The sequence below is a fragment of the Balaenoptera acutorostrata genome, chromosome 1, assembly GCF_949987535.1.
Source record: "Balaenoptera acutorostrata chromosome 1, mBalAcu1.1, whole genome shotgun sequence".
NCBI classification, from domain to species: Eukaryota; Metazoa; Chordata; class Mammalia; order Artiodactyla; family Balaenopteridae; genus Balaenoptera; species Balaenoptera acutorostrata.
Window position 1 is genome coordinate 172,449,210 of NC_080064.1, and position 24,935 is coordinate 172,474,144.

At 36.8% G+C, this 24,935-nt stretch overlaps 1 protein-coding gene across 3 annotated transcripts in view; it reads left to right on the forward strand.

Moving 5' to 3' along the window:
- PLD5 (phospholipase D family member 5) overlaps positions 1–24,935 on the forward strand; it is a 480,564-nt gene that overhangs the window by 184,283 nt on the left and 271,346 nt on the right. For 2 of the 3 annotated variants that reach the window (XM_057535040.1, XM_057535044.1), the window contains exon 2: positions 16,631–16,767. In XM_057535040.1, coding sequence (XP_057391023.1) covers positions 16,631–16,767 — 137 coding nt within the window. Of the gene's footprint in view, positions 1–16,630; positions 16,775–24,935 lie in introns of all 3 variants that reach the window. The other variant, XM_057535048.1, reaches the window with a different exon arrangement.

Consider the following 24,935-nt stretch of genomic DNA (forward strand, 5'->3'; position numbering starts at 1 on the left):
TATTAAAGAGGCTGTCTTTTCTCCCTTGTATATTCTTGCCTCCTTTATCAAAGATAAGGTGACCATATGTGCATGGGTTATCTCTGGGCTTTCTATCCTGTTCCATTGATCTGTATTTCTGTTTTTGTGCCAGTACCATACTGTCTTGATTACTGTAGCTTTGTATTATAGTCTGAAGTCAGGGAGCCTGATTCCTCCAGCTCTGTTTTTCTTTCTCAAGATTGCTTTGGCTATTTGGGGTCTGTTGTGTTTCCATACAAATTGTAAAATTTTTTGTTCTAGTTCTGTGAAAAATCCTGTTGGTAGTTTGATAGGGATTGTGTTGAATCTGTAGATTGCTTTGGGTAGTATAGTCATTTTCACAATGTTGATTCTTCCAATCCAAGAACATGGTATATCTCTCCATTTGTTTGTATCATCTTTAATTTCTTTCATCAGTGTCTTATAATTTTCTGCATACAGGTCTTTTGTCTCCTTAGGTTGGTTTATTCCTAGATATTTTATTCTTTTTGTTGCAATGGTAAATGGGAATGTTTCCTTAATTTCACTTTCAGATTTTTCATCATTAGTGTATAGGAATGGAAGAGATTTCTGTGCATTAATTTTGTATCCTGCTACTTTACCAAATTCATTGATTAGCTCTAGTAGTTTTCTGATAGCATCTTTAGGATTCTCTGTGTATAGTATCATGTCATTTGCAAACAGTGACAGTTTTCCTTCTTCTTTTCTGATTTGGATTCCTTTTATTTCTATTTCATCTCTGATTGCTGTGGCTAAAACTTCCAAAACTATGTTGAATAATAGTGGTAAGAGTAGGCAACCTTGTCTTGTTCCTGATCTCAGTGGAAATGGTTTCAGTTTTTCACCATTGAGGACAATGTTGGCTGTGGGTTTGTCATATATGGCCTCTATTATGTTGAGGTAAGTTCCCTCTATGCCCACTTTCTGGAGAATTTTTATCATAAATGAGTGGTGAATTTTGTCAAAAGCTTATTCTGCATCTATTGAGATGATTATATGGTTTTTATCCTTCAGTTTGTTAATATGGTGTATCACATTGATTGATTTGCATACCTTGAAGAATCCTTGCATTCCTGGGATAGAACCCAGTTGATCATGGTGTATGATCCTTTTAATGTGCTGCTGGATTGTGTTTGCTAGTATTTTGTTGAGGATTTTTGCATCTATGTTCACCAGTGATATTTGCCTGTAGTTTTCTTTCTTTGTGAAATCTTTGTCTGGTTTTGGTATCAGGGTGATGGTGGCCTCATTGAATGAGTTTGGGGGTGTTCCTCCCTCTGCTAAATTTTGGAAGAATTTGAGAAGGATAGGTGTTAGCTCTTCTCTAAATGTTTGACAGAATTCGCCTGTGAAGCCTTCTGGTCCTGGGCTTTTGTTTGTTGGAAGATTTTTAATCACAGTTCCAATTTCAGTTCTTGTGATTGGTCTGTTTATATTTTCTGTTTCTTCCTGGTTCAGTCTCGGAAGGTTTTACTTTTCTAAGAATGTGCCCATTGCTTCCAGGTTGTTCATTTTATTGTCATATAGTAGCTTGTAGTAATCTCTCATGATCGTTTGTATTTCTGCAGTGTCACTTGTTACTTCTTCTTTTTGATTTCTAATTCTATCAATTTGAGTCTTCTCCCTTTTTTTCTTGATGAATCTAGCTAAAGTTTTATCAATTTTGTTTACCTTCTCAAAGAACCAGCTTTTAGTTTTATTGATCTTTGCTATCATTTCCTTAATTTCTTTTTCATTTATTTCTGATCTGATCTTTATGATTTCTTTCCTTCTGCTAACTTAAGGGGTCTTTTGGTTCTTCTTTCCTTGATTGCTTTAGCTGTAAGGTTAGGTTGTTTATTTGAGATGTTTCTTGTTTTTTCAGATAGGATTGTATTGCTATAAACTTCCCTCTAGAACTGCTTTTCCTGCATCCCATAGGTTTGGGCCGTCGTGTTTTCATTGTTGTTTCTAGATATTTTTTGATTTCTTCTTTGATTTCTTTAGTGATCTCTTGGGGATTTAGTAGCATATTGTTTAGCCTCCATGTGTTTGTATTTTTTACAGATTTTTTCCTGTAATTGATATCTAGTCTCATAGCATTGTGGTCTGAAAAGATACTTGATACGATTTCAATTTTCTTAAATTTACCAAGGCTTGTTTTGTGATCCAAGATATGATCTATTCTGGGGAATGTTCCATGTGCACTTGAGAAGAAAGTGTATTCTGTTGTTTTGAATGGAATGTCCTGTAAATATCAATTAAGTCCATTTGTTTAATGTATCATTTAAAGCTTGTGTTCCCTTCTTTATTTTCATTTTGGAAGACCTGTCCATTGGTGAAAGTGGGGTGTTAAAGTCCCCTACTATTTTTGTGTTATTGTCAGTTTCCCCTTTTATGGCTGTTAGCATTTGCCTTATGTATTGAGGTGCTCCTATTTTGGGTGCATAATATTTACAATTCTTATATCTTCTTCTTGGATTTATCCCTTGATCATTATGTAGTGGCCTTCTTTGTCTCTTGTAAAAGTCTTTATTTTAAAGTCTATTTTGTCTGATATGAGAATTGCTACTCCATTTTTCTTTTGATTTCCATTTGCATGGAATTTCATTTTCCATCCCCTCACTTTCGGTCAGTATGTGTCTCTATGTCTGAAGTGAGTCTCTTGTAGGCAGCACATATATGGGTCTTGTTTTTGTACCCATTCAGCCAGTCTATGTCTTTCAGTTGGAGCATTTAATCCATTTACATTTAAGGTAGTTATCGATATGTGTGTTCCTATTACCATTTTCTTAATTGTTTTGGTTTTGTTATTTTAGGTGTTTTTCTTCTTTTGTGTTTCCTACCTAGAGAAGTTCCTTTAGCATTTGTTGTAAAGCTGGTTTCGTGGTGCTGAATTCTCTTAGCTTTATTGTCTGCAAAGGTTTTAATTTCTCCATCAAATGTGAATGAGATCCTTGCTGGGTAATCTTGGTTGTAGGTTTTTCCCTTTCATCACTTTAAGTATGTCCTGCCACTCCCTCCTGGCTTGCAGTGTTTCTGCTGAAAGATCAGCTGTTAACCTTATGGAGATTCCCTTGTATGTTATTTGTTGCTTTTCCCTTGCTGCTTTCAATATTTTTTCTTTGTGTTTAATGTTTGATAGTTTTATTGATATATGTCTTGGCATATTTCTCCTTGGATTTATCCTGTATGGGACTCTCTGCACTTCCTGTACTTGAATGACTTTTTCCTTCGCATATTAGGAAGTTTTCAACTATAATGTCTTCAAATATTTTCTCAGTCCCTTTCTTTTTCTCTTCTTCTTCTGGGACCCCTGTAATTTGAATGTTTGTGTGTTTAATGTTGTCCCAGAGGTCTCTGAGACTGTCCTAAATTCTTTTCATTCTTTTTTCTTTATTCTGCTCTGCAGTAGTTATTTCCACTATTTTATCTTCCAGGTCACTTATCTGTTCTTCTGCCTCAGTTATTCTGCTATTGATCCCTTCTTGAGAATTTTAAATTTCATTTATTGTGTTGTTCATCATTGTTTGTTTGCTCTTTATTTCTTCTAGGCCCTTGTTCAACATTTCTTGTATTTTCTCCATTCTTTTTCCATGATTTTGGGTCATCTTTACTATCATTACTCTGAATTCTTTTTCAGTTAGACTGCCTATTTCTTGTTTATTTGTTTGGTCTGGTGGGTTTTTACCTTCCTCCTCCCTCTGCTGCGTATTTCTCTGTCTTTTCATTTTGCTTAACTTACTGTGTTTGGGGTCTCCTTTTCACAGGCTGCAGTTTGTAGTTCCCATTGTTTTTGGTGTCTGCCCCCAGTGGGTATGGTTGGTTCAGTGGGTTGTGTAGGCTTCCTGGTGGAGGGGACTTGTGCCTCTGTTCTGGTGGATGAGGCTGGATCTTTTCTTTCTGGTTGGCAGGATCGCATATGGTGGTGTGTTTTGGGGTGTCTGTGAACTTAGTATGATTTTAGGCAGCCTCTCTGCTAATGGGTGGGGTTTTGTCCTTGCTAGTTGTTTGGCCTGGGGTGTCCCATCACTGGAGCTTGCTGGTCGTTGAGTGGAGCTGGGTCTTAGCATTGAGACAGAGATCTCTGGTAGAACTCTCAGTGATTGATATTACGTGGGGCCAGGAGGTCTCTGGTGGAACAGTGTCCTAAATTCGGCTCTCCCACCTCAGAGGCTCAGGCCTTTCACCCAGCCAGAGCACCAAGACCCTGTCAGCCACACTGCTCAGAAGAACAGGGAGAAAAAAATAAAGAAAGAAAAGAAAATAGAATAAAGTTATTAAAATAAAAAAATTTAAAAATATATTATTAAAATAAAATATAAAAAAGTAATAAAAAAAAGAAGTGAGCCACCAAACCAATAAGCAAATCCACCAATGATAACAAGCAGAAAAACTAAACTAAGATAAACATATAAATCAGAAACTAGTCAGTCGCATACAGCAAATCCCAAGTCTACAGTTGCTTCCAAAGTCCACCACCTCAATTTTGGGATGTTGTCTGTTCAGATGTTCCACAGATGCAGGGTACATCAAGTTTATTGTGGAGATTTAATCCACTGCTTCTGAGGCTGCATGGAGAAATTTCCCTTTCTCTTCTTTGTTCGCACAGCTCCTGGGGTTCAGCCTTGGATTTGGCCCCACCTCTGCATGTAGGTCACCCTCTGGCGTCTGTTCTTCACCCAGATAGGATGGGGTTTAAGGAGTGGCTGATTAGGGGGCTCTGGCTCACTCAGGCCAGGGAGAGGGAGGGGTATGGAAAGCAGTGCAAGCCTGTGGTGTCAGAGGCTGGCATGATGTTGCAACAGCCTGAGGTGTGCCGTGTGTTCTCCCAGGGAAGTTGTCCCTGGATTACGGGACCCTGGAAGTGGCAGGCTGCACAGGCTCCCAGGAGGGAAGGTGTGGATAGTGACCTGTGCTTGCACACAAGATTCTTGGTGGCTGCAGCAGCAGCCTTAGCGTTTCATGCTGGTCTCTAGTGTCAGCACTGATAGCCGCAGCATGCATCTGTCTCTTGAGCTCATTTAGGCACTGTTCTGAATCTCCTGTCCTCGCACACCCCAAAACAATGGTCTCTTGCCTTTTAGGCATGTCCAGCCTTAATCCCAGAGTCCCTCCTGGCTAGCTGTGGCACACTAGCCCCCGTCAGGCTGTGTTCACGCAGCCAACCCCAGTCCTCTCCCTGTGGTCTGACCTCCAAAGCCCTAGCCTCAACTCCCAGCCCCCACCCGCCCCAGCGGGTGAGCAGACAAGCCTCTCAGGCTGGTGAGTGCTGGTTGGCACCGAACCTCTGTGGTGGAATCTCTCCACTTTGCCCTCTGCACCCCTGTTGCTGCACTCTCCTCCATGGCTCCAAAGCTTCCCCCACCACCCACCCCCTGTCTCCACCAGTGAAGAGGCTTCCTAGTGTGTGGAAACTTTTCCTCCTTCACAGCTCCCTCCCAGAGTGCAGGTCCCATCCTTCTTCTTTTGTCTCTGTTTTTTCTTTTGCCCTACCAAGGTATGTGGTGAGTTCCTTGCCTTTTGGGAAGTCAGGTCTTCTGCCAGCGTTCAGTAGGTGTTCTATAGGAGTTGTTCCACGTGTAGATGTATTTTTGATGTATTTGTGGGGAGGAAGGTGATCTCCATGTCTTACTCCTCTGCCATCTTGACGGTCCTCTACCTTGGTTTCTTATTTGACACATAGACTACGTAAAGTTTTTTTGTTTGTTTCCAAATATTTGAGGTTTTACACAGATATTTTTCAGTTATTGATTTCTAATTTAATTAAATTTGGACAGAGAACATGCTTTGAATGGTTAAAATTTTTCTAACTTTTTTGAGACTTGTTTTATAGCCCAGGATATGATCTATTTTGGTAAGTGTTCAACCTGCTCTCAAATAAAATATATAGTCTGCTATGTTTTTGTGCATTGTTCTATAAATGTCAATTACATCAAGTTTGTTGGTACTATTGTTCAGATCTTATATGTACATATTGATTTCCTGTCTACTTGTATCCATTATTGAGAGAAGGGTTTTGACATCACTAAGGAGTTGAAGATTTGTTTATTTCTCTAGTAGCTTTTATTTTATGCCTTTGAAGATCTCTTATTAGATGCATAAAACTTTAGCATTGTAGTCTTCTTGATAAATTTACCCCTTTACCACCATAAAATGACTCTGATTATTGCATCTTCAACAAATCTGGATAATTTTTTGCTATTATATTTTTCAAATATTTTTCTGTCCCTTCCTCTCTTTTAGATACTCCAAGGACAAATATATTAGGCTGCATGAGTTGTTTTATAGATCACTGGTATTCTGTTCATTTTTCTTCTACTATTTTTTCACAGTGTTTTCATAGAATTTACTAAACTTTTCTTATGTTGTGTCTAATCTGCTATTAATCCCATCCAATGTATTTCTCAATTCTAGAATTTTGTTTTGTTTTATTTTAGTTTCTTTTTTCAGAGTGTAACAGTGGCTAATATGGTCACATTTTCACCCTGGCTAAAAAAGTCTATAGATGCATGGGTAATCCACTCAAATACAAGTTTTAAAGTAGTAAACACATTTTTCCCAGTGGCTAGTTAGGCAGATTATGAAAGTTATCCAATGTAATATGGTTTTGCATGGGCAATATATTTGTGCTAACCCAGTTTTCGCTTTTGAAAAACTATATGGTAGTAAGCTGTATATCATAGTAGTTAAAAAGCATGGGCTGGAATTAAAATAACTAGATCTGAATTCTGGCTCTCCAAGTAACCTCAGTACTTTAATTTTTTATCATTGAATTGTGAACATTAAATGAGATAATATGTTTAGCTGTTCAGTTAGTTCCTCATACATAGTAAATTTTTAAAAAATGACTGGAATTTTTTCTCATATACTTTAACATAATTCAGTGAGCAAAAACTGATTTAGAAAATTAATTGGTATTTGGATATGACTTGCTGTGCCTGAGTTTTGTCATATTTCCAAGCATACATTATAAAATATAGATTATAAACTTTGAGTTTATTACTAGTGGATGAAATGTGCATCTTCATCTTATCATGAAATATTATCTTTAAAATATTTTTATATTTTTAATTGACATATAACATTATATTATTTTCAAGTATACAACATAATGATTCAGTATTTGTATATATTACAAAATGATCACCAAGGTAAATCTGCTTAGTACCTGACACCATACATAGCTACAAATTTTTCTTTCTTGTGATGAGGACTTTTAAGATCTACTCTCTTAGCAATTTTAAAATATGCAGTACAGTATTATTAACTGTAGTCACCATGCTGTACATTACATCCCCATAGCTTACTTATTTTGTAACTGGATATTTGTACCTTTTGACCTCTGTCACCCATTTTGCCCATGCTCTGCTCCCCACCTCTGAAAACCACCAGTCTTTTCTGTGTATCTATGAGCTTGGTTTTGTTTTGTTTCAGATTCCACATATAAGTACAATTATATAGTACTTGTCTTTCTCTGTTTGACTTATTTCACTTAACATAATGTGCTCCAGGTCCATTCATGTTGTCAGAAATGGCAAAATTTCATTCTTTTTTATGGCTGAAATATACGTATATTTTCTTTATCCCTTCATCTTTTGATGGACCCTTAGGTTGTAAAAAATGCTGCAATGAATATGGGGGTTGCATATATCTTTTTGAGTTAGTGTTTTCATTTTCTTCAGATAAATACCCAGAAGTGGAACTGCTGGATCATATGGCAGTTTTTTTCCTTAATTTTTTGAGAAATCTCCATACTGTTTTCATAGTGGCTGCACCAATTTACATTCCCATCAACAGTGCCCAAGGGTTCCCTTTTCTCCACATCCTTAGCAACACTTGCTATTTCCTGTCTTTCTGATAATTGCCATTTTAACAGGTGTGAAGTGATATCTCATTATGGTTTTGACTTGCATTTACCTGATGATTAGTGATGCTGAGCATCTTTTCATGTATCTATTGGCCATCTGTATGTTTTCTTTAAAAACATGTCTTTTCAGATCTTATGCTCATTTTTTTAAATCAAATTGCTTTTTCTTTTGTGTTGTATAAGTTCTTACATATATTTTGGAGATTAACCCCTAATCAGATATATGATTTGCAAGTATTTTCTCCTATTCAGTAGATTGCCTTTTTATTTTGTTGATGGTTTTCTTTCCTGTTCAGGAGCTTAGTTTGATACAGTCCCACTTATTTATTTTTGCTTTTGTTGTCTTTTTTTTTGGTGTCAGACCCAAAAATCATTACCAAGAGTGATGTCAAGGAGCTTACCACCTATGTTTCCTTCTAAGGATTTCATGGTTTCAGGTCTTATGTTCAAGTCTTTAATCCATTTTGAGTTAATATTTGTGTATGATGTAAGATAGTAGTCCAGTTTCATTCTTTTACATATGGCTGCCCAATTTTCCCAAACTAATTATTGAAGAGACCGTCCTATCCCCCTTGTGTATTCTTGGCTCCTTTGTTGTATATTAATTGACCATATACATTTGGATTTATTTCTGGACTCTGTGTACTGGTCCATTGAGCTATGTGTCTGTTTTTATGTCAGTAGATACTGTTTTGATTAATACAGCTTTGTAATATAGTTTGAAATCAGGGAGAGTGATGCTTCCATCTTTGTTCTTCTTTCTCAAGGTGATTTTGACTATTCTTTTGTGTTTCCTTACATATTTAGGATTGTTTGTTCTGCTTCTGTGAAAAATGCCATTGCAATTTTGATAGAGATTGCATTCAGTCTGTAGATTGCTTTTGGTGGTATGGACATTTTAAACAATATTCACTCTTCCATTCCATGAGCAGTGAATATCTTTCCATTTCTTTGTGTCTTCCTCAATTCCTTTCATTAATGTCTTATACAGTATACCTCGTTTTATTGTGCTTTACTTTGTTGTGCTTTGCAGATATTGTGTTTTTTACATATTAAAGATTTGTGGCAAGTTGGTCAGTGCTGTTTTTCCAACAGCATATACTCACTTCTTGCCTTTTGTCACATTTTGGTAATTCTTGCAACATTTCAAACTTTATATTGCTATTATATTTGTTATGGTGATCTGTGATCTTTGATGTTACTATTGCAAAAAGATTATGACTCACTAATCAATCACCTTACTGGAGGGCTCAGATGATGATTAGAATTTTTAGCAATAAAGCATTTTAGTTAAGGTATGTACATTTTTTAGATATTATGCTATTGTACACTTAATAGGCTACAATTATCTGTAAGCATAACTTTAATATGCACTGGAAAACCAAAAAAGTTGTGTGATTTGCTTATTGTGATATTCACTTTATTGCAGCAGTCTGGAACTGAACCCACAATATCTCTGAGGTATGCCTGTGGTTTTCAGTTTACAGATTTATCATCTCCTTGATTAATATTATTCCTAGGTATTTTATTCTTTTTGATGCAATAGTAAATGTGATTGTTTTCTTAATTTCTCTATTTAATAGTTTGTTATTAGTGTATAGAAAAACAATAGGTTTTTGTATATTGGTTTTGTATCCTGCAACTTTACTGAATTTGCTTATTAAGTCTAACAGGTTTTTTTGGTGGAATCTTCAGAGTTTCTATATCTAATATCTTGCCATCTGCAAATAGTGAGAGTTTCAATTTTTCCTTTCTAATTTGTATGCCTCTATTTTTTTTCTCACCTAAGTGCCCTGACTAGGACTTTCAATACTATGTTGAATAAAATTGGTGAGAATTGGCATCATTATTTTGTTCCTGATCTTAGAGAAAAAGCTTTCAGCTTTTCACCATTGAGTATGTTAGCTGTGGGCTTGTCATATATGGCCTTTATTATGTTGAGGTATGTTCCTTCTGTATCCACTTTGTTGAGAGTTTTTATTATAAATTGATGTTGAATTTTGTCAAATGATGTTTTTGCATCTATTGAGATGATCATATGATTTTTTCTTCATTTTGTTAATGTGGCATATCACATTGACTTGCAGATGTTGAACCATCCTTGCATCCCTAGAATGAGTTCCATTTAATTATGGTGTATGATCTTTTCATGTATTGTTTTGTTTTTAAACTTTTAATTTTATATTGGAGTATAGTTGATTAACAATGTTGTGATAGTTTCAGGTGCACAGCAAAGCAACTCAGCCATACATATACATGTATCCATTTTCCCCAAACTCCCCTCCCATCCAGGCTGCACATAACATTGAGCAGAGTGCTATACAGTAGGTCCTTGTTGGTTATCCATTTTAAATATAACATTGTGCTCTACAGTAGGTCCTTGTTGGTTATCCATTTTAAATATACCAGTGTGTACATTAATGTATTGTTGAATTTTGTTTGCTGATGTTTTGTTGAGGATTTTTGAATCTACATTCATCAGGGATATTGGCCTATAATTTTCTTTTCTTGTGGTATCCTTGTCTGGTTCTTGTATTAAAGTAATGCTGGCCTTGTAAAATGAGTTTGGAAGTGTTCCTTCCTCTTCTGTTTTTTGGTTTGAGAAGGATTCATATTCTTCTTTGAATATTTGGCATAATTTACCAGTGAAGCTATCTGGTCCTGGACTTTTGTTTGTTGGGAGGTTTTTGATTAGTAACCAATCGTCTTACTAGTAATTAGTCTATTCAGATTTTCTATTTTTCATGATTCAGTGTTACAAGTTTCCATTGCTTCTAGTTTGTCCAATTTGTTGGTGTATAATTGTTCATGTTAGACTTACGATCCTTTGTATTTCTGTGGTGTTAGTTGTATTGTCTCCTCTTTCGTTTCTGATTTTATTTATTTGAACTTTCTTTTTTTTCTCAGTGAGTATAGCTAAAGGTTTGTCAATTTTGTTTATCTTTTCAAAGAACCAACTCTTATTTTCATTGATCTTTTCTATTATCTTTTAAATCTCTATTTCATTTATCAATATTTCTGCTTTGACCTTTGTTATTTCCTTCCTTCTACTAACTTTGAGTTCATTCTTTTTCTGGTTTCTCGAGGTGTAAAATTAGGTTGTGTATTTTTGTTTCTTGAGTTAAGTATTTATTGCCATGAACTTCCCTCTTACAAGTGCTTTTCCTGCATTCCATAATCTTTGGTATGTTGTATTTCCATTTTCATTTATCTCAAGGTATTTTTTAATTTCTCTTTTGATTTCTCCATTGACCCATTGGTTTTTCCATTCACTAGTGTGTTTTTTAATCTCCAAATATTTTTGAATTTTCCATTTTTCTTGTTATTGGTTTTTAATTTCATACCATCATGCTCAGAAAAGATGTGTGATATGATTTCCATCTTCTTTAATTTATTAGGACTTGTTTTGTGGTGTAACATATGATCTATCCTAGAGAATATTTCATGTGCACTTGAGATTTTTCCACTCTGGTTATTGGGAACACCAAGTCTTCCTGGACCCGTGTTGGGTTAGGGATTGTTCCACCTGCTCCTTTCAAGTGATTCTTTTCTAGTCCTCAGGTAGTTTCCTTATACACAAGGAGACCCTCTGAAGTTTTCCACAACTCCTTCTATGTGAAGATCTCCTCTCGTTAGTACTCTGTCCTGTGGACTCTAGCTGACTTGGCCTTTCTAAAATCCCAACTTTGTCTCCTGAACTTAGAGAGATTGAGTGTTTCCAGTGTTCCCCTTTTTGTGCCATGGTGTGGAAGCTCATTCAGTATGTTCTGATACTCAGTTGGGCACTCTGAGCTGGTGATACACATTTGAGAGTTATTGGTATACATAGCCAGTGAAGACCTGGAAGTAAAATACTTCAGGAAGGGGTTACAGAGGGAAAAGAGAAAAATCCTAAGCTAGAACCCTAAGGAGCAACAAAATATATGTGGAGAGTTAAGAGATAATTCTTCTAAAGTGATTTTCAAAGCAAAGCCCTTAAGTACTTAGAGTTTAGAGTTTCTAATACTGTTCCACAGTATGGCCATTATTTAAGAGTTGATAAGTCATTAGCTAAGATTACTTTGGATCTTCTGAGTATCCTGTTTTCTGGGCACATATCTAGGCACTCAGGATAGGAACACATCTAGAATCATAGGAAAGTCCTACAGACTCAGGAATGCCTTGTGTCCACAGCTTAGAGTCAAATGTCCAATCTTCATTTCTACACTAATGGACCACCATGAGAATTTGTGAACCAAAAACGAATAATAATAATAAAATAACCATAGCTAAGTAGAAAATGAAGTCAAGAAAAGAAAAAAAAGGAAAAATTTGGATCTAGAAAACAGATCTAGAGGCTTGAGATTTTGAGACCTAAATTAAATCCCTGGACTGTCTCCAACCAACTGGTTGGGTCACCTTGGACAGCTCAGTAACTAAACGTCTTTGACTTAGTTTGCACATCTTTCACATGGAGAATAATTGTACCGGAACTTCCAGCTTTGTGGGCATTAAAATCTACATACATAAAAGTGTTTATTTTTAAGACTTTGCCATGATCTTGTTAAAAAAAAAAACTAGTCATGGTAAATAAATGAAAAATAATATGAATAATTTTAATTTATGGTTAATTTTACATATTTACCTTTTGCCTCTAGGTAAAAATTCCTTTTAAGAGCTTGTCAAATGGTATATAAGCCCCAAGTTGGAAACATAATACTTCTAATTTTAAAATTTACTATTCTTTCCTCATTTAGAGGTTATACACCTCTTTTCTGTATTGAGATAAAATGTATTTGATAAGGATATGGTATTTAAATATTTTCAAAGTTAGCATAATTAGATTTATTTCTTGACCAAGAAAATAATTCTTTTCAAAATAGTTTCAGTGTAAAGTACAGTGAAAAGAACTGACTGACACTAATAATAGCATTTCAATTTTTTTTTTCTTTTAATAGGTTGAATCATCAGTGAAGTTTAGGTTGTAATCATGTTTATGGGTTCTCTTTAAAACTTTGCTTCCCTTGATTCAATTCAATACAAACAGAAAAGTGTGTTTCAAATCAATTCCTGAATGATCTGAAATGATCTGTTAAGGATTTGAAAATGAATAAATCTCTTAGTAACCTGGAGTTTGTTCTCATTTACGAGACTCTTATGCTGTCATTTGAACAGAATCTTTCACTTTTGATGATTTGGAAAATAAATGAGACTAAAGAAATTAGTGGTATGATCTCTTATTGTTATAGTACATTGTTTCAAGGAGATGTTTGAAAATGAATATCAGAGTCTGAATTTCTCTTACTTGACAAACTAAAATGAAAATAATAAATGAAAATAGTTCAATTGTTCATTTTAATAGAAGTTGATAATATAGAATTAAATCAATAGAGCGAATAGAAATTTGTGAGGGTTATTACATCAAAGTACTTCAATAGCACACATATTAACTAGAATTCTTATTTACTGTTTTATCATAAAAATCAGAATAGAGGGAAAGGAATCAATGTTGTTATAGAGGAAGCATTTAGTATTAACTTCAGTAGGATTCATTCATTGAGTACCCACTATGTATCTGACATGGTGTATTCATGCTGCTCTCTCTAGGATTCTTTCTGAGAAAATATTTAATTATATTGTCCTAGGTTAGAGGCTCTTCTGGACTGGATTAATGTGAATATCATTACATTATATCAAATCTCTCTAAAAGCTTTTTGTTGTTTCTATTTATAATTTATAGAGAAATGGATAAAATGGGGAAAATGTTTAATCTTTTTTTTCTGTTGTAAAATGAGTGGCTTTGAAGGAAAGTTTTGTGAGTAAAGGAGACAATGATTTTTCATGCAATGAAATACTATACAACAACTTAAAACTATGCTTTAAAAGAATATTTAATATATTAAAACATGATTACGTGCAAAAAGTAGAATGTAAAACTATATATAGCATGCTATAAATATTATCAGATTGTTATATAGGTAGATGTAGTATAGGAAAGAACCAGAAGAAAATGTTAATGGCAGTTATGTCTGAGTGGGAATCTGGGTGATTTATTTTCTTTTTCATACTATATATTTTCTCAAAATAGTTAATAGCAGGCATTTTCTGATTATACAAGTAATGAGTATCATTAAATAAATAAAAAGTAAAGGGCAGAAGACAGTTTATTCCAAAATTAAAAAAAAATTTTGTTTAAATAATTGTTTAAACCCCTACAAAGAAAATAAATCACAAGATTTACATTTAGATTAATAGGGTGTATTTATCATGATCCCTTTAATGTTTGAAAATAAACTACTACAGGCAGGTGAATTTGAAGGATGAACATGTATTAAGCAGCATTTAGTAGAGATGACACTTTGATACGTCAAAGTGTGGCACCTGGACCAGGAGCATCAGCATATCCTGGGAACTTGTTATAAATGCACACTTTTGGGCCCCACCCCAGACCAGGGGATTTAGATGCATGCTTAAGTTTGAGAAATGCTGCTTTAGAGTTTGGGATTCTGAGACTGATATAGAACCATTTCTGAATTTTATCCTAGAAAACTTCCATCTCACATTTCTTTTCTCCCTTTTTGTCTTATTTCTTCCTCTCCTTCTCTGTCTCTGTCTCTCAGCCTCTCTCTTACACATAATTGCATTTTTTGTTGTATGTTTTTTGTTTATTCATATCTTTACCTTGTTTCCCCGAAATATTTGAGACAGCTTACAGAGATGCATATACTACGATATACTAACAACAGCAAACACTCATTTAGTGCTATTTATTTTTCAGGTACTGTTCTAAGTAATTTACATAAAGTATCTCATTTAAGTTAATTTTTAATAACAGCCCCATAAAGGCAGTTGTTGTTATTATTATTATGATGCCCATTTTACAGACAAGGAATCTAAAGCATAAAGACTAAATAACTTGCCCAAGTGCATACAACCAGTAAGTGGCAGAGTCTAGGCAATCTTGTTCCAAAGTCTGAGCCTTCAACTGGTTTACTGTGCTGCTTCTTAAAGATAAAATTAGTGAAGAATTGGGGATGAATGCCAAGTAAAGGAGCAAGATTGCATAACCTATTCTGCAGAGTTTTACAGAGTTGGTAAGCATGGCCCATGAATTGCCTCTAGCTCCCACAAAGAGTGAAAAAGAATGAGCTATAAGATTTACAATCACCAAAGTGTGGAAATAAACCCGTTTTCAGGAAGGTCACTGAGAGAAATACCTCTAGTTGCTCTCCATCCTGAGAAGTATTCATTGTGATTTTCATTTCATTCATTCACTCTGTATTTGTTTATACAATAACTATCTCTTGAGCACCTTCTGTTTGTTAGGCTCTTTGCTCATTGCTTGTGGATGGAAACAATAAAACAATCCATGCCTTAGAGAAACCCAGAGCCTAGGGTTAAAGAACAATGGTGTATCTTCCTTGGGCTTTCCCCCACTTCCTCTCTGAGTGTGCCAGTCGGAGAAGAGCATAATGACAGGCAAGAATGGACTTGGAATAGGTTCTACTATGAGAGAAGACCTGAGGGAGGATGAGAAAACACTAAAAGGGAACAACCATTTGATCTGTAGTGCCTGGTCACAGAGACAGCATTATTTCCCGACTACGTCTTTCTCTGTAATCTGTAACCTGAGGCTGCCCCTGGACAAACTGGACTTTAGGAGGTTCCTTGAGTCTTTGGAGACTATGTGGCTACAGGGATGAAGGGCAGGAGGGTGGTAAGAGGAGACAAAGCCAGCTGGTTTTAACAAAGCTCTGAAATTTGTGTGTGTGTGTGTGTGTGTGTGTGTGTGCATACACATGTGCACGCATGTCTGTGTATGTATGTATCCCATCACTAAGAAAGTGCTTCTGGCTGCCTGGTCAAAGGTCACCCTTACCCCTTCTGAAAATAGTTCCTAGAAGCTGCACAAAGACTTAAAAATTCTTCTTTCTTCTCTCCTCCCCATCCAGATTTACCTAATAAATTGAAAGCAGGCAAAATTGTTTGTCCCAGTGGTCATGGCTTTGCCTAGTTAACGTGACCTTATCTTATGCCACCTTTGACCGTGAACCCCTGGAGATAGGGATGTCTTGAATTCCAACACTTGGGCCTAAAGATAAGGACGTGATTTTCTTTGACCACCTGGAACTTGAGCTCGTGTTTCTAAGTGAAAACCATATCAAGAGTGTGAATGTTGGTTAAGATTTTATTCAGTGTTTTGAAATGAATGATGTTGCCTAATGACCCATGATGCTGGGATCTGATAGATTTAATTTTCTGATCAAAGTGCAGAATTCATACTGACCACAAGGGCATCTTTCCTGAAGTCATCACGCCATAAATATCTTAGAGCAAGATGAGATGGGAAAAGCAAGAAGATACACAGTTTGAATGAAGTTTGCATAGAGTTTGGAAAATGGTGGTAATAACAGGGGACAGAGAATAATTATTGAACCACCCTGTGTTTCATTTTTAATTTGCAATAATGGGTCTTGTAGTGATCTTTTCTGGACTACTTTTGATTAGAAAGAAGAAGAGCAAATTCATTTGGAAATCTTGATGCAGCACCTAAATTATTTAATAGATTCTAACATATTTGGCAGGGATTTGAAAGCTATGTTGAGGAATAAGCATAAAGGTCTTAGGCATTTCACCCAGAGAGCAGCCCTTCTCTGGCAGTAACAAAACTAATTATTCCCCAAAGGGTTTTGCCTGGAACTTTGAAAAGCTGCCGCATCTTGAGTTTCCTAAGCAAAAGCTGCTTTACTTACTCTTCTTTTTCTTCTTTCTCTCTTGCAGTCCCAGCAGAAGTGCATCGTGATCTTTGCACTGGTGTGCTGCTTTGCCATTCTCGTTGCATTGATATTTTCAGCCGTGGACATCATGGGAGAGGATGAGGATGGGCTCTCAGAAAAAAATTGTCAAAATAAATGTCGGTAAGAGGTAACAAACAAAAATTTAAAAATTCTCTTTTAGGGAGTGGGTGAGAAAGTCAAAGAGGGTCCTGGAGAGTGGAGAGAAAAATATCATAAAGACACATGGTCACCCAACTGCCCACTGGGTTAAACCGAGACATGACTCACTGTCCACTGATGCTCTTACTTTTATTTAGACCCAGGGAATAAAAATGAGTAATGGTTTAATTCACTTTACAGTTTGGGCATATTCTGTACAAAGGAGTGGTTGACAAAATGAAATTTTGTAACAATCTGCATCCTGGACACGTCTGTGTATGAGGTTTTGATTTGTTCCATAATGAGCTTGGCACAAATGAAGGCCCCAATGGACAAAGGACACCGTGCTAGTTGTTGTTTCAATTAGAAGTTAAACGCACATCTCAGGAAAAATTCCCACTTAAAATTAGGGATTAAATAAATAAGCATGTCTATGAGAAGACACAGGTCTCCTCAGTCTGTCCCAATTTAGCACAAAGTTTATTTTTAATCCAGAAATTACAACAACTTTACCATTATATTTCTGTATTTTTTTCTCTTCAAGCACATTAAATAACATTTCCCTAGGGTCACTTCTGACTGCAGAGCAGTCACAACGTGGTTTTATCCACATAAATCTCTTCATCCAGCTCTTCCCTGAACCCTACTTTATTTTTTGAGGTTGGTAGGAGAATGTAGAAAAGTACCAAGAGGGGGCAGAGAAGTAAGAGGCTTATTTTTATGTACATGTTGCTGCAAAGCCGAAGTGAGGCCATAAAATTACAATGGTTATTATAAATTAGAGCTTATAATGAATTTTAAATGTTATTTTTCCCTTTGGAAAGCATTAGTCAAAGTGCCCCTCTTTTCTAGCTTAAAAGATCAACCACAGCCTCGTAATGTATACCTGAGTTTTTATCCTGGATATTTTGCCTTGAGGGTTGAATGTCTGACAGAAAAAAAAAAATCTGGAAAAGACAATTGAAATTTTGGTTTTTTTAACCCATGATACATTATAGTTTAATTACCAGGCAACAGTATTATACAGAACAAAGGATACAAGAGAGAAATCAGTATACATCTTAGATTTATTCCTTCATGTTAGATAGGTGTTCCTAAATATGTTTGTTTCCCAGACTGAATTTGGGAGAAAAATTATATTGGGATTATAAGGAAAGCAGTAGAAAAACAGCAGGTCGTCATCGTCTTCCTCCTGATCACTCCATCTGCATCAATACCTTGTGCTAATCCTGTTACCTGACAAACGTAAACATTCTGTGGGCAAGGGGCCAGTGACTCATACTTCCTCAGTGGAGTGCCTCTGTCCCTGTCTCTCACCGCACCTGTAATGAAGACTGCTGAGTACTTTAAATGGCAAACCCCAGAACCTAGAAAGTAACTTTGTAAAGGTCAAACTATGATGACTTCCTTAAGACAAAATACCCAGGGCCTTTCAACAAACATTGCCAGACATTGGTAGTTTTCAACAAAAAAGTTGGGAGCCTTCGAATTATGCCTCTTTTCATTTGGGGGAAGCTATAATTTAATCTAATTTTGATTTTTTAACTCATACAACTGGAATTTCGGTCTGGTTATTTCTTCTGTCTCAGTCAATAACTAAATCCTGATGACCCAACATTGCTTCTCCCTCCATCTAGATCATATTCTCCCAATTACCAACTATGCTCCTGCTTCCTTTCCCCTGAGTAGTTGGAATCACTACCCTGATTACTTTGTTGCACCCCTACATGCAACTGTCTTTTCCAGAACTTGCAGCCCCTCCAGATCTTCCTCTCTTCTACAGTCTCTTCCCCTATGTCTTGCATTTCTTTTTTTTTTTTATAAATTTTATTTATTTATTTATTTATTTGGCTGTGCTGGGTCTTCGTTTCTGTGCGAGGGCTTTCTCTAGTTGCGGTGAGTGGGGGCCACTCTTCATTGCGGTGTGCGGGCCTCTCACTGTCGCAGCCTCTCTTGTTGCGGAGCACAGGCTCCAGATGCGCAGGCTCAGTAGTTGTGGCTCACGGGCCCAGTTGCTCCGCGGCATGTGGGATCCTCCCAGATCAGGGCTCGAACCCGTGTCCCCTGCATTAGCAGGCAGATTCTCAACCACTGTGCCACCAGGGAAGCCCCTCTATGTCTTGCATTTCTGTTCTCCTACATTCTCAGCCTTGAAATAGGCACTTTTGTATATCTGCCTGGGTGGCATCTGGCTTTCTCCTAACATCCTGAGAAGCTTCTGCTTTTTCTCCTCTCTCCAAAGCACAGGGTGGAGGCAGGGCAACTGCAATTCCTTACACCCCAATCCAGTCCCAGTATCCAGTGGGACAGTCCATTGCCCCACCATCTTCCCTCAGTCATTCTCATTTTAATTTGATGAACTTTTCTTACATCAGCCACTGTCTCCTTATCACTATAGGCAACGTTACCTTCTACCAGGACTCTCTCTCTCCTTCTTTTGTGCCTGGCTAATAGATCTTCCAGCCACCAGTCCCATCCCTTGCCACTGTCCTTAGTAACTGTAAAATTTACTTCCAGTACCCTAGCCTTACTGTTTTTAACCACCTCAGTTCAATAAATTTAATGTCCACTTTGCCTTTGCACCTGCTAGCAAACTACTCCACCTCCCAGGTAGCCTAATGTAGTGAAAGACCATGGACTTTGAAATTTGAAAGATCTGGATTCAAATCTATATTCTACCACTTACTGACTCTGTAAACTTGGGCAAGATATTAACATAATTATGTCATTCATCACCTTTTTGCAGAACAACAAAGGACTGAACAAGGAGTTACACCGTAGTTCATGAGACAAACATGGTGATTCTCTGTGGTCGAAAGTGCAGTGGGAAAGTCAGAGGAGGTTTGGGGGAGTGGCCTGACAGAGTGGAAAGAGGAAACCTGGCCTTGGACGCCACTCCACTCCTGATAAGTTATGAAAACTATTTTAGTTTTATTTCCCTTAAAAATGGTGTATTAAAAAAAAATCTCTCTCACAGGGTTTTATGAGGCTTCAGTAAGTCATATAAACCCATAACCAAGCTGCAGGAAACTCATAACAAGCAATATATAAATGTCAGTCCTCTCCCTGTCCCTTCCTAAGAGTGCAGAATCCCCCTTCTCTATTCACAGCTAGCTTCCTATTCCCCCCATTTTGGCACTCATCCTGAATCTACTCTTTATCTTGATTTTAGTTAGTCTTTGGTTCTGTGGAGGTAAACAAAGAGAACAAACATATGAGAATGAGCGAAGTAAACATGAAGACAGATGCTATTTATTCAGAGCTTGCTATGGCGAGTCAGTTCGCCTCAGTCATTTGTGTTTTAGCAGAGACTCAGAGGCAGGCAGAGGAGGGGGCAAGCTTCATAGTGGTGTGGCCTGACTGGAGGCCGTTGGCCTGGGGGAGCTGGAGGTGGGCTAACTAGAAGCAGGCATCCTACGTGATGGGTTAGGGGTGCATATTTGGCTTTCTCTGGTTGGTCCTAAATTGGAAGTAGGGACAAAAATTAGGGGAGCTGGCAGTTATTAAGTTATGGCCATTTTGGTTTCAGAAGTTATTGTTTAGCATCCTGGATTATTGCTAGAGATAGCAATCCTACTTCCTATAATTCTGACTTACAGCAGGCTGGGCTGGTTATTGTAGATAAGAAGTTGGTTTCCTGGGCAGGTTGCTGCAGGCTGTGACTCAGAGTTCTACTTTATATATATATATATATATATATATATATATATGTGTATATATATATATATATATATACACATATATATATATATATACACATATATATATATATATATATATATATGTATATATATATATATATATGGACTGGCCATTACTGATTTGCATATTCAGTCTCCCAGTTCCCTAAACCTCCTCCTATACTATCAGCCCCTTCTGTTTTAATTTTCTTTTTATCCATTTGCTAGGCCATGACCAGTGTGTCTGCGATACTTCCTGTAGCATGATGTAGTCTTACTTGCCTCCTTCGATCTTGTGTCTTAACCATGCTGCCAGTTCTTAAACTGGTTGACTCCTAGTTCCACCCATCCTTGTCCTCAGGGCAGACTTAACCATTGCTCCAACCCCCCAGCAGCCTGCAGAGAGTGAGTTCCGTGTCCTTCAGTCCTAGGTTCCTCCAGGCAGGAATGCCCCCAGTAAAATAAGTGACATCATCTGGAGATGCACCCACTGAGTATGCTGGAGCTGATACAGACCAGAAGGCAAAACTGCCAATCTGCAGGAGCTCTAGCATGCCAGTCTCAACTTAGTCCTTTTGTACAAAGTTCCAGTCCTCCTCTCATGACCTTTTCCCATCATAACCTTTCTAGACTCTGTCTACCCTCAAGGTGGCACTGAGGAGGTCACATGATGCTCAGCTTCCAATTACCATTTACTTCACTCACATAGTTTTCTCTTTATGTTCTTCTCCTTACGGTGTCATTATCATAAAGAGCGCTGCTTGCTCAGTGCAACCTTTGCTGAGATCTAACTACCTTGTAATTAAGCTCCTTCTGTGTTTGTAGCTCTCCTCATTCCTGAAAGTTGAAAGAATACAAGACATTCTGCAGTCTGTCAGCGGCTTCACACTGTTTTGACAGCCTCTTTCCAAGGTCTCCTCATCCAGTGCACTCTTTTCTAAATATATTACTTGAATTCATTTTATCTCTACTAACTAGCCTAGATACCTTTCTGTCCTCTGAAAGTTTCCCACTCCAAATCATACTGCCCCCTCAGTGTTTTCCCAACTTTTATATGTCTTTCTAAAAAAAATGTATCTCCTTATAAATAATGTCCTATTTGTGATTTATTTTTTCCTGACTTCTTATTTTATTTCTCTTCCTCTTTTTATTCCTTAGCTTCTATAATACTGTACTAATAGTAGAATAATGATACCCTTGATTATAGTTTTCCATACAAATCAATAAAATAACTGCTCTAAACTTATCTTCCAAAGTGCCTTTCAACCAACCTCAGTTGTTATGCCCAGAAGCAAGATCTTTTGACCTCAGTAAGTGACTTTGACCTATTTCTCTGTCTCTTTGTACTGAATTTATGTGTACTTTCCCTCATTTCCCAGTGTGTTTTTAATTGCTGATTCAGTCTCTATAAATATAAACCTCCACATCACTTGATTACCTGAGGGGGTGAAAGGCAAAATTTCTAGTTTTCACTAAGAAATTATATTTCAGTGGCCTCTGGGGCAACACCAGAGAGTCAAGAATGGCTTCAACTGCCAGTTTAGATTGTATACATCCTGTGTTTTTGCTATTTTATGATTCACGAGTGTGCCTACTTATTATTTTGCACCATTCCTGCAAGAGGTAACCATGCACTGTGAAGTCTCCCACGTGTCACTTCCTCAGGGACCAGTGGAGATGCTGGAACTTACCTCCCAGTTCTGCTCACACGCAGAACACCTGCTCACCTTGGAACTCTCACCCATTCAGATGACAGGCCTCCATTTTTCATTTTACAGCTACATCTATCTCTCCTCTCCTGGAGAAATCCTACCTCAGTTGTTTTGTATTGTTACTGCCCCATTTATTAGAGAGATCATTAGACACTTACTAGAAGAGGGACTTTTCTCTACCACACCTCCTGGATAAATTCACACAGAACGAGTTTGCACCCTGCTCCTCCTCCATCTCAGGCCCGATTCCCATAACATGGTAACTAACTTCTGTAAACCCTCATTAAACAAGCTGAGTAAACAGAATTTTGGGTGGGCTGTCATTGACTTCTAAACATATTGATGGACGCTTGCCACCTATTCTATCCAGATAATTACAGCAGCCCTTGCTCCTGTACTTCCTCCCACTTGCCTGTCATCCTTCTAAATCAGTTCTGTGTCTGGGTGACTACGGCCCTGGTTGGGCTCACTCTTGCCCACAAATCTGCCTATCCATTTTAGCCTGTGCCCATTTGGTCTGAAGCATGAAGGGGAGGGACCAACTCGGTCTACGTATATAATCCCCACTATTCCTGAACCCAGTAATTTCCTTTCACCCTAATGTGAATGGACTTGGGTCTGTTTAAAATGTGACATGTGTAATATTTTAGGCTGGGTAATTAATGTATAAGTTGCCATAGTGGTTCTCTAATAAGGGGTGGCCTAGACCACCAAGGTTTGGCTACAGAAAGAATAGTAAGGGCCGTAATAGGGCATCCCTTCACACACACACTTTATGTATATTTTCTAAATTTTATAATTTCTCTATTACAAAGCTGGCTTCTCTATTTTATGTTTTTCACATCTTTGTCTTCTGAATTTCTTCCTCTGATCCATTATTTACTTACTTAAAATAATACACTATATCCATAGCTATATCTGTATTTCTATTAATAACTCAGTTGCAGCTCCAGTATAGGACATAACATCATTTGTATCATCAATATGTAACATTTCCAGAAGATAGTATTGAGAGACCTCTTTATGCACTGACAATCACCTCCTAGTATTTTGTACTTTCTCATTTAGTATCATGACCTTAGAGCTATCTTAACAGACACAACTTGCTCCAATAGACTTTAGTCATTGTTTTCCCTTTTAATGCCCCAATTTTTATTCTTGGCTAGTAGGAGCTGTCTTTTGTACATGTGCAATGTCTTTTGGACATGATTCCAGATATCTCTGAGAGCAGCCTTGCTTTCTGGCAGGAAGAAGCTGTTCTAGTCCCATTTTGAATTGTCTGGCTCTGAGACATGGTACTGTCTACTCTCTAATGAGCCCTGGTTCCTTTCATGGAGGATTCTATTAAATATCAAAACCCAAGCTTAAGGGTTTCATTAGATTGTCCCCCAAGGGTATTGGTGATAGATAACAATGACACCAGAGGAAAAGCTTTTTAAATTGCTTTTGTGACTGAGCAATATTCCTTCATCCTCTTTCCTTTCCTTCCTTTCATATTATAGGAATAAGAAAATGGACTGTAGGAGCCAAATTTCCTGGGTTTGAATTTGGCTGTATCACTTAGGAGAATTGCAATTTTGGGCAAGTTTCTCAGTTTTACTATACCACATTTTCTTCAGCTATATAATGAAGACAGTTATTATGTCCTACTTGAAAGGTTTCTGTAAGGACTAAATATGTTAATACAAGTACCTTTCATATCTGTCATATAATAAATGCACAATAAATGTTGACTGTTCTTTTTTAAATTTTAGTTTTTTTTGAAGTATAGTTGATTTACAACGTTGTGTTAGTTTCAGGTGTACAGCAAAGTGAATCTGTTATACATATACATATATCCACTCTTTTTTAGATTCTTTTCCCATATAGGCCATAACAGTATTTTTTTTTGACTGTTCTTTTTATTAAGGGACATAAGTTCATTGCAGGTGTTTGCAGTCCCCTTTTAAGTTCCATTTAACTTTGCTCCAAAATAAGGAAGTTTTTCATCCATTTTTTATCCTCTCCTTAAACTACAAGTTTTTTCCTTTATTTATATTCACTTTGATCTACCATGGTTTATATTGACAAGCCCAACTGTGTTTTTAAATTAGTGTTGCTCCCAAATTTAGGAGAATTGGTTTTTGGCTTCATATTTGACATCTGAGCACTTTTCTGACTGTCTAAAGAGAGAGAGAAACATTTGTCTACACCCCCACCCCCAAGGAAACATGAAAGAATTTAAAAGCCTAGAGCACCTGGTACTACAAATAGATTCCTAATGTACTAAACAAACAGTAATGATAAAAGGTGGAGTAAAAGCAAAAACTGGCTCTAGAACTTTTATTTTACATTCTCTCCTAGTTTCTCTGTTTTAGCTCACAATGAACCTATTTCCTTTATAACTTTCTTGATGTGTTTTTTTCCTTTTTTTAATGCCAATATCCATTTATTACAGAATATTCTAGAATCTCTAGAAAGAGAGGAGATAGCACTTACGTTTAATCCACTATATTAAACAAAAAAGAGCCAATTTACCCATTTATTTTTTTAATTGAAGTATAATTGATTTACAATATTATATTCATTTTGAGTATACAACATAATGATTAAATATTTTTATAGATTATACTCCATTTAAGGTTATTATAAAATATTGGCTATATTCCCTGTGTTGTACAATATATCCTTGTAGTTTATTTACTTTATACATATTAGTTTGTACCTCTTAATGTCTTAACCCTATCTGGCCCCTCCCCACTTCCCTTTCCCCACTGGT